The sequence below is a fragment of the Vigna unguiculata genome, chromosome 5 (assembly GCF_004118075.2).
Source record: "Vigna unguiculata cultivar IT97K-499-35 chromosome 5, ASM411807v1, whole genome shotgun sequence".
Taxonomy (NCBI): Eukaryota; Viridiplantae; Streptophyta; class Magnoliopsida; order Fabales; family Fabaceae; genus Vigna; species Vigna unguiculata.
In genome coordinates, this window is record NC_040283.1 from 11688146 (window position 1) to 11698592 (window position 10447).

Genomic DNA, 10447 nt, shown 5'->3' on the forward strand with positions numbered 1-10447 from the left:
CGTAGGAAAGATATAAATTTGTTTGACATTTGTTTTTAAAATTAGAAATTTAGATGTGAGTCTAAGTTTCACATGGTAAAAATAAGGAAGTTGAGCATCATATAAAAATGAGAATTTATAAATTTATTATCTTAATATTTTAGTTGAAGGTTGTATCAATCTTTTATGTGTGGGTTGAACTTACACATTAGAGGAACATTGTTGAGAATCCAAATGATGAAGATCCATAAACTCATTGTCTTAGAGTTCTGAGTTGGAAGTGGTGTCAATCCCTTATGTGTGAGTTGTATCTCATTGATATTATATCTCCCCAATAATCTTTCCTCAAAAGATCCATAATATAGATAATATTGTTTTTAATACGCAATAAGGTAGGTTGTGAATGAATTCTCATTCTCCTAAGATTCCAATTGAAGTTTTGTTTTAATATATTTAATAATAATTTCACTTTATTTAGGAATCGAGATTAAAAACAATTTAAATTTATATGTTTCCTACAATTTTCAAATTTTATATGTAATAATTGACCTTAACAACATTATTTCAATAGACTGAAGTTGGAACATTAACTCATATGTGACAATGAAAACAATATTCTAATATATATGAAGTATGTTTAAAGGATGTTTCGAACATTTAATTTATTTGATAGATGAAATACATCTTTTGGTAATTAAGATTTTAGATGGTTTATTATTTCATTCTCTTTTAAGTTACTTTTTAAAGATAAAATATTTTATTAAAACTTTAAAAGGAAAACTATTGCTTTCTAACTAAAATAAATATTAAAATATAATCAACGGAGGATGCTAGAAAATGAAAGTAAAACTGAAAGAAAATGACTTACAGTTTCAACTAAACACTAATTTAACTATCATAAGGAAAAAATATTATTTTAAATGAATTACAAAATTTCTTTTCAAGACACAAGTGATTTCTATTTGAAATGTTCTTACTAAAAGTAAATTACACTTTTACAGTCTATAATTTTTATATCCAGGTTTTAAAACATTTTTTCATCATATGTAAAATTAACAATAGTTTTGATTTTAATTTCTATAATTTAATTTTTTATTTTTATTCGAATAAAATTTGAAATCACACTTTTTAGTTCTTATAATTGGTTTTACTCTTGTGAAATATTCTTTTATTTCATTAAAACAAAATTAATTAACTGTTTTCATTCTTTAATATTTATTTAAAAATGAATGGATAACAATTATTTCATAAGTATCAAAATCTTTTTAAATGGGTAACATGAATAGTTTAGAATGATATATTGATTATTTAAAATCGTATATGAATAAAAAGGATACTTTGAATTTTAGAGAAACAAAATAAAGAAAAAATATTTTTTTTTTGACCAAAACAAAAAGTCACCCATTTTATATACCAAAAGCATATTTAAGTTTTATATTAAATGTATATTTATTTTTACCAAATAAATTAATCATCTAATCAAATAAGTTATATGCTAACGTAACGTATAGCAAATTAAGAAAAATACTAACTTGATGGGACTTCTTTTATCAAGAAAAATGAGTTATATAGGATCAAAGGTACTTATGTGTAGATGAACTTTGGTTTGAATGCCTTTGAACCTATACAATTCAATCTTCTTAGTGGTTCAATCTCTGTCATAAGTTTGACTTCTTTATTCACCAACTTTTCTTTAACTTTGTCAAAATCCTTCGTTTGATAAGAACACACAAAACTATGAAGTTAAAAAATGTTCATTTCGTTGTAGATTTTTTTATTGGATGAACAACATTTTACGCTAAACCTTGTAACAATCCAACGTAAATTTATATTGGTCATGGTAAGTGCCCAATTTAAATTTACGTCGGTCATTGAAAGTGTTAAATATAAATTTATGTCAAATGAAACACTCCAACCTAAATTTACTTACCCCGATATGTTAGAATCATGCAACGAAATGTTTGCGTTTGGACTAAAACCAAAAAGGGATGAATTGACTTAATTAATAACATTAATACTTTAAATTTTTTTTCAAAATTTTACATTCAATGAAAAATCTTTCCTTTAATGTAATTGTAGATAATTAGAGAGAGTAGGGAAAGAGAAGATTGACACATGATATTTTATATTGGTTTGGATAAAAAAACCCTATTTTCCGTTATTAATCTTTCTAAAGAGGTATTAACTCAAACATTAGAAACAAACTGATTACAAATAGGAATAAGAAAAAATTAGGATAGAAAGCACATCTTTTGAAGCCATAAGAGACGAAAAACACCTCCCTTGAAATCCACAAGGGATGAACATATCCTTTGAGTCCCACAAAGGATGAAGACACATCTCTTGAATTACACAAGAGTCAAAGAAACACCTTCCTTGAATCCACAAGGAATGAACACTTCCTTTAAATCACACAAAGGATGAACAACTTCTTATAGCAACAACTGCAACACTCAATCACACACGAACCCACTTGGTGGAAGTTATCACTTTACCCACACTAGGTTTTTCAAAGTCTTTCTACAAAGAGTTCTCAAGTATTTAAACTTCTCTATTTTGTGAAGAGAACTCTCACCTCATTTATAGAAGTTACTTTGTGAAAATCACTTTTTACTTAAATAATTGATTATCACCTCAGATAATCATCAATTATTTCAGTAAGTTTTGCAAATAAATAAAACTCTCTCAATGTTGTGCTGCATGAGTTATGACTTGTGACATTTGACCTACTAATTTAAGTATTTTAAATAGGATACATAAATTACAAAACTTTAACAACTAAACTCTTAAATTTTGAATGTATCTCTTGAATTGAAACATCTTTTAAATCTTTAATATTTTTCTATGAATCATTAATACAACTCTTTATTGAAATAAGACAGGATGTACATTTTTCTTTATCACGATATCGAACATAAAATAAACATTAAAAAACTTGTAATAAACAATGTAAAAACTTTTTTATTAATAAATGTCAACATCAATTAGTGTCAATATAATTTTAGAATATATAACTATTCCTCTAAATTCATTTTTAAAGTGAATTGTATACTAAATTTAATATTTTAATAAGTATATGTAATATTTATTGAAGGTCAAATATACATTCAATTATATTAACCGTTAATCAAATTTAAATAAAACCAATAAAATTAAAATTGTTGTATTAAAATGATAATTCTTTTATTGCTCTAAAAACAAAATATATTAATATTTATTTTTATTAAACCAACATGTCCAAGACCAAAAGAAAAACTTTTATAAACTAAAATATACGACACCTATCTTATTTTTGGAAAAACTTCCCACTACCACATGCAATTGTTCCTTTTTAATTCTTAAGAATCAATCCAAACTTACGTGCTATACAATCTAAAACCTTAGTACAAAGTTGAAGAACACTTGCTTCCATACTAAGTATCTTTCCTCATCTTCAACTCTACTGAAATTTGATTGGCTAAGGACCAATCTTTTGTAAGAGCAAAAGTCAACATCTTGTTGGAAACTATAATTTAAGACGTCATTTAGATTTTTTTTCCTCCTCACACAGATTATATCCTTCGTTTTTCGGTGCAGAACATTCTTATCATAATTGGGACCTTTTTCGCTCTTTTATGTTAAACAATTGCATGTTGTGTGGCACTAATCGAAGCCTTCATATGACAAATCCAATGCACCATTTTCAGAATGAGGAATCAATTCCAGCACCTAAAATGTTCAGTGATTGATGTTCAACCAACGCTGCTAACCTCTAACACACAGAATGGGCTTTGCATCTTCTTTGATAAATGGTTTATTCCTCTCCAAGATTATGACTCATTGTAGATGCAAAGTGATACCACATCATAGGTATATCGGTTAAAGATGCAAGATCTTCTCAACTGAATTTGTTTGTGATCTTTGACTCACCACAACACTTGTTCTCGCATATACCTTTCCACGTCTCAAAGTGCTTCTCATCCTAACGCACTCCTCCCCGCAAAAACTCTTCAACAAAACCCACAGTTTCGTTCATAAGTTTCTTTTCGTTACAAAAACAATAATTTAAGCTTTTGATCTTTTTGGGATTTTCATTTTTTTAGTTCAAGTTTGGCAAATTAGATTCCAAATGTTGTGATTGTGTATGATTTTAGTGAAATGACAAGTGGCGCTGTGATCATATAACATGTTCATGAAAGCTTTTATATATTTAGAGAAAAACTAACGGAGAGATACAAAAATAATAAAATTATGAATTTTGGATCAAATTCGCTTAATTGAAACTTCAATATCATAATCACAAAAATTGTTACAAAAACCTATCGAGTTTGGTCTCAATGATATTGGGCCATTTAGTATTTATTCTGCCAGCCCACTTACTCTGGTGAAGGTCCATGAGGGCAATCAATACTGATGAAGAAAAAACCTAAGCCCAAACTGAGCCCAACTTTTGTATATATTGAAAAATAATTCTCGTGTAAGAATTTTAAATATTATTTATCATAATTATATATAAATAGTTAAAATTAAAAGTTAGTAATATAAAACTTTTAAGAAATGATTTCTATTTATCTTATAATTTTGATTATTAAATAAGTTCTGACAATTTATAATTTTTTTTCCTCAAAGCTATTAAGTGATAAACATCACTACCAATAAACTAATTTCATTTATATTGCGTGAATTAAAAGCATTAATTTGTTTCCGTTGACATATTTACTATATGACTAATTTGATATCATAGAATGGCCTTTAGGAATTCTCAAAGGTTAAGTTGTAGGGAAAGAGGTACGAACCTTCGTCAAGAGTATTATTTTTGTTTTCTAGTACATAATATCTTTGTTTGTATTGACTTCACAATCGAATGGTTCAACTAACTTATGATTATTTTTAAAATCTTTTATCTTTTATATTATTAAGGATCATTTAGTAGTTAAAATAAGATATAATTCTTTCATCAAAAGTAGATATTGCAACAGCATATAAACTATTGTAAAAGCATAAAAAGAGTCATTTAACATTATTTTCATATTCTTGAAAATACATTTAAGAAATAGTTATTTAATTTTCAATATTTTAATTAGTAAGCTATTTTATATTTACATGTCAATATTATCATGAATGAAAACAAGATAATTTAATATATTGTGTTTTGTATACATATATTGCGGTCATTAAAGAAAAAAGTGGATAGAATAATTTTGGCTGTGTGAACCTGCAGTTCATTTTGAAAGAGCAAGGGATCATATTCGTGGGAACAATCATTATTCTGTTTAGCGTTTTCTTCTTATTGTTATCAAATTCTTCATTCTTTATCTTCGCTCTTCAAACTCACAACAAGAAAGCAGAGGAAGAAAGGAAGCATGGTGAAGGACAGAAACATTGGTGTTGCATTGGACTTCTCAAAGAGCAGCAAGGTTGCTCTCGAATGGGCGATTGAAAACTTGGCCGATAAAGGCCACACCTTTTACATCATCCATGTCAACCACGATTCCTCTGATGATCGTAACCAGTTGTGGGTCAAATCTGGTTCTCGTGAGTGTCTTTTATCGTTCATTTTTCATTTGGGTCTTTTCTGAGTATGTCCCATCCTCTGTTTTCCTCTGTTTTCGTACGATCTGATTTGATATGGTTTGGGTGTCTTTGCAGCTCTTATTCCTCTGAGTGAGTTCAGAGAGGCAGAGGTTCTGAAGAACTATGGCGTACACAGTGATGCTGAGGTCCTTGATTTGCTTGACACTGCCACCAGACAAAAAGAGGTTTCTTATTTTTCTATTTCTTAGATTCTTAGCGTTTGCCATGAGTTTTTGAGCTTTATGAGTGAGTTTTGTGGATTCGTAGGTTAACGTTGTTGTAAAATTGTACTGGGGTGATGTGAGAGAGAAACTTTTGGATTCCATTGAAGATCTGAAGCTGGACTCTTTGGTCATGGGAAGCAGAGGTCTCAGCACAATCCAAAGGTGCCTACACTTTTTTTTTTTTTTCAATTTGTTATGTTTCATTGAAAATTACAAAATCATAAAAATAATTTTTTAATATAAAAATAAGAAACTTACAGTTTTATAGTTTTCCACAAATCTTAAACTTGTAATAAAAATACTAGAGAAAAGTGTGTTATAGTTTTCTCCATATACCACTCTTTATCTGTATGGATGTCTTGAATATTTTGTTTCTGTTGTTTTGTTAAGAATCTGTGGTTTTTATTTGTTAATTGTTATGATTTATTTGAATAAAATTGGGTGAAAAACACAGGATGATACTGGGAAGTGTAAGCAACTTTGTGATGACTCATGCTCCATGCCCAGTGACAATTGTGAAGGAGTAGTATTAATCAGATGATAGATTTGGGAGAACATTTACACCTTTGATGATGTTTTTTAATCCGTTGACTGTCACTGTACTGTACTACATGATATAATTTTACATGTATATCGTATTAGAAGTTGTCGATCATGATTACGTTTTACATATGAAGTGTTCTAATACTCTAATTTTAATATTACACTGCCTACTGGAAATTACTTTTAGAAGAGATTGATAATTTTTTGTACATAATATTATTATTTATATCCATGAACTGTTGATAATTTATAGGAATGATTAAGTAATTTAATTAATAATTTATTCATATGAGCGTTACGGACAAGTTTTAACTAGGGTTTGAAATGAAATCATGTTGGACCACTAACTTCCCAATGGACTAATCTTTAAAGAGTTTATGCGCAAGTTCTTTCTTCACCTCCAATAATTTCAACCTGCACCCCCAATGGTTAAATGACTTATTTGTACTACTTCATCTTCTTCTTTCTACACCCGTACCTCCTTGAGTTTTTATTTCAGACTTAGTGTCATAACATTTTACTACTGTGAAGAACTGCATTAGATACTCATTGTCCTGCCATGTATTTTAGATAGTATAATTTGTAATGCATTTTTATTCTCTATTTCAGAACACACAATCGTGAATACACATTTTATATTTTATAATGCGTAATCCAGAATATAAAATAAAAGAACACTTCAAAATATATAATTTTGAATACAAAGTATTTCTAGAATACATAATCAAGAATTAAAAAGTATTATACAATCCACAATTCAAGATACAAAATTTGCATTCGAGGCTATATGAATTCTAAAACGCAGATCTTGTATTTCATATCGCCATGCAAAATATTTTTATTTTTGTATTGTATTTTAGAATAATGTTTTGGAATATATATTTTTGTATTGTAATTTTAATTTTTTTTAATTTTTCTATATTATGAAATTATTAGGAAACTATAATGTTTTTATGGCGGTTCTTTCCAATATTCATGTCTTAGGAACTATATATAACTTTGATGAACACAAAGATCTTGCATCTAATTTACTATACAATTAAAAACCTAACAAACGACAACTTCTTAATATAATAATATATTTGCAATTTTATCGTTCAAATTTTTTTATCCAAAAACAGAATAAACACTAGTGTGTCATTCATTCAGATTTTTGAACAAAAATAAAATAAATCAAATTTCAAATTTAAAAAATTGATAAGCTAAATCTATTTGCGTTCATTCATTCAGTCACAATTTCTTTTCTGCCTTACTCTCTTCCTCTTATCTCGATCAACCACAAACATAACATGCTTTTCTTTGACCTATGGACGTTCTTCACTCCAATGTTACCTTCTTCTTCTTCACTCCAAACCTTTTCTTCTTCTTTAATTTGACGCACAACAATGATATGTATTTCTCCACTTTTATGTTTTTCTTTATAAAGTTCTGATTTTTCAGCAAACAAAAACAAAAACATTTTATTTGGTGTATTTCTTTATGTATTTATGTATTTCTTTATAATGTTCTTCTTCTTCTTCTTGCCAAACAAAAACAAAAACATATTATTTTGTTGAAGAAGAGAAAAGATATGAACTACTTGACAAGATGAAAGGTTGGAAAAGTTCAAAGCTACCTGACCTCGACGAGATGATAGGTTCGAAAAGTTCAAAGCTTTCATACCCATTATTATGATTTTATTGACAAAGTTCTTATTTTTCAAGGACGGTCTTTTTTCTTCCCGAGCATAAACATATTATTTCTTGGTTAAATAACTTTTGGTCTTACAACCTTTTCTTCTCAGAAGAGGTTTGTTCACTACAAACCTTTTATCTAATGTTTGAAGGTTTTCTTTGAGTTGCATGAACTTTCACACAAGCTTGAAGAGGTGTGTATTTCTCTTCTCATGTTTTAGTTTATCCATTTTTTTTTTGTTTTCTTGACAAAATTACAATTTGTAAAGAATTCTCTTCTTTATGATCGAACATATTCATATTCTTCTTTTTATGTTTTTAACTTTCGTTTTATTTACATGAATAGAGTTCAGATCCACAAGAGGTATGTATTTTTTATGATTTTTTTTTCTCTGATGAAATATTTGAGAGAACACATTCATCTCTTCTTCTTTTTTTTTTTTGTTGATTTTATCTAGGTAAAGTTTGTTTTGATTTTAACTTTCTCTCGGATGAACGAACTCTTGGAAAAGATCAAATATTTAAAAGCTCTTGAAGGTCACAAACAAGTCTCTTAAGCACAAAACTTTATGTTCAAGAATTATCATGGTATGTATTTTTCGATTCCTTTTGGTTTGTGATCAAAGTTTTGATTTTTACTAAATTACCGAACATATTCATGTTTTTTTTTTCAAATTTTTGTTTTGTTTAGATGAATGAAATGGTGGACAAGATCAAAGTTTCAAGAGCTCTTTAAGGCCACAAAGCACAAAACTTGCAACATGATTTCGTATTTTTTGTTCAAGAATCACAATGTTATGTATTTTTTTCACTTTTTTTTTGTTTTCTTACTAAAGTTTCAATTTTTAACAACTCTCGGTTGTTTTCTTCGTCTTGAACAAATATTCATGTTTTTTTAACTTTGGTTTTGTTTAGATGAATGAAATGGTGGACAAATCAAAGACAAAGATCTAAAAGCTCTTGAAAGTCAAAGGCAAGTCTCTCAAGCGGTATGCATTTTTTTGATTTTTTTGTTCTGTGATCAAAGTTTCAATTTTTACTCAACTATCAGTTGTTTTCTTCATTCTCACCACTCACCAACCAGATTCATGTTTTCTGTTTTTTTTTAAACTTTGGTTTTGTTTAGATGAAAGAAATAGTGGACAAAATAAAAAATTTAAGAGGTCTTGAAGGCCACAAACAAGTATCTCAAATACAAAACTTACAACATGATAAAATCACTTTCTTATTACTAAATAGAAAAGAAAAACAAATAAACTACGTCCTTATAACAATTTTATAAAATAAGTTATAATATGAAATCTAAACTATACAAAAGAAGTAATGATTTTTTTTAATTAACATTTATATTATGAACAAAAAATTTAAAATTCAAAATATGTGGTAACAAACTTTAAATTTAAAATTTAAAATAGCAAAAAACGGGTAAAAATATGATATCAATGTTTAAATTTAAAATTCAGCATCCAAAAAACATTAAAGCCTTTTTAATGAATTTTTAAATGTTTTTGAATAACTTTTACATAAATTTTGATATTTCACAAAAGCTTAAACAATAATTTAAAAAATAAATTTTATAACATGGACATTAGTGTATCTTTACAAAGTAAAAATTATAAATTTTTAAAAAAATTTAAATATATAAATATCATTAATGATTTGAATTTCAATATTTTTTTCTTAATTAAGATATTTGTTGCCAAATTTAAAATTTAAAATATAAATTAATAAATTTAAAATTTAAAATTTTAGATTAAAAACTATAAAAATATGTAACAAAAATTAAATTTGAAAATAAAAATCCAAGAAAACTGTGAAAAATTCACCACACACTTAACATTTGTATTTTTGCAGAGTTTATGTTTTATAATTCTTTATGTTTTATAATTCTTTTTGCATGGTCTACATTTATTAGTGTTCGATCGATAACTATTTATATTTTGTTTGTATCATATAACATTTGTATTTTTAAAAATCTATTATTTACATTTATATACATAATTTATCATTTGTAACTTTATATTATTTATTCTTTATATTTTTTTATTGTCTAACTTGTATATTTTGATAGGATCTACTCAATAATTTATGTATCGTTCATCATCTTTATTATTAGAGAATCTATTATTTCATTTTTCTACGTTCTGTACTCAATATTTTATTTCAAATTAAATTTGATTTCTTAATTTTGATTAACTCAATCTTAATATATGATTTAAAATAATTATATACAATATATTTTGTTAAAAATATATATAAATAATTTAAATACATTTTTATCATAGAATTAATTAAAAAAATATTATTTAATTTTATAAAAAGAAATATTTATATTAAACTTAATTATACTTTTATAATTTAAAATTAATTTAATTAATATATTATAATTTTTCAAAATTTTGTGTGCTTTGCACGGGTAGAAATGTTATTAATTTATTGATTGAAATAGGAAACTATCAACACGAATAACCCGGC

General features: G+C 26.6%; 1 protein-coding gene across 1 annotated transcript; it reads left to right on the plus strand.

Moving 5' to 3' along the window:
• The first annotated feature begins 5141 nt into the window (after positions 1-5141).
• LOC114183828 (universal stress protein PHOS32-like) lies at positions 5142-6490 on the plus strand. Its single transcript, XM_028070981.1, has 4 exons — positions 5142-5493; positions 5608-5717; positions 5800-5918; positions 6211-6490. The coding sequence occupies exons 1-4, from the start codon at positions 5322-5324 to the stop codon at positions 6281-6283; spliced, it is 474 nt and encodes a 157-aa protein (XP_027926782.1). The 5' UTR covers positions 5142-5321; the 3' UTR covers positions 6284-6490.
• Positions 6491-10447: the final 3957 nt, after the last annotated feature.

Bases quoted from the DNA above. Each gene is read 5' to 3' on its own strand.
- LOC114183828 (XM_028070981.1), top strand. From the start codon at position 5,322: ATGGTGAAGGACAGAAACATTGGTGTTGCATTGGACTTCTCAAAGAGC. The intron at 5,718-5,799 runs GTTTCTTATTTT...GTGGATTCGTAG, and splicing joins CTGCCACCAGACAAAAAGAG to GTTAACGTTGTTGTAAAATT. The intron at 5,919-6,210 runs GTGCCTACACTT...TGAAAAACACAG, and splicing joins GGTCTCAGCACAATCCAAAG to GATGATACTGGGAAGTGTAA.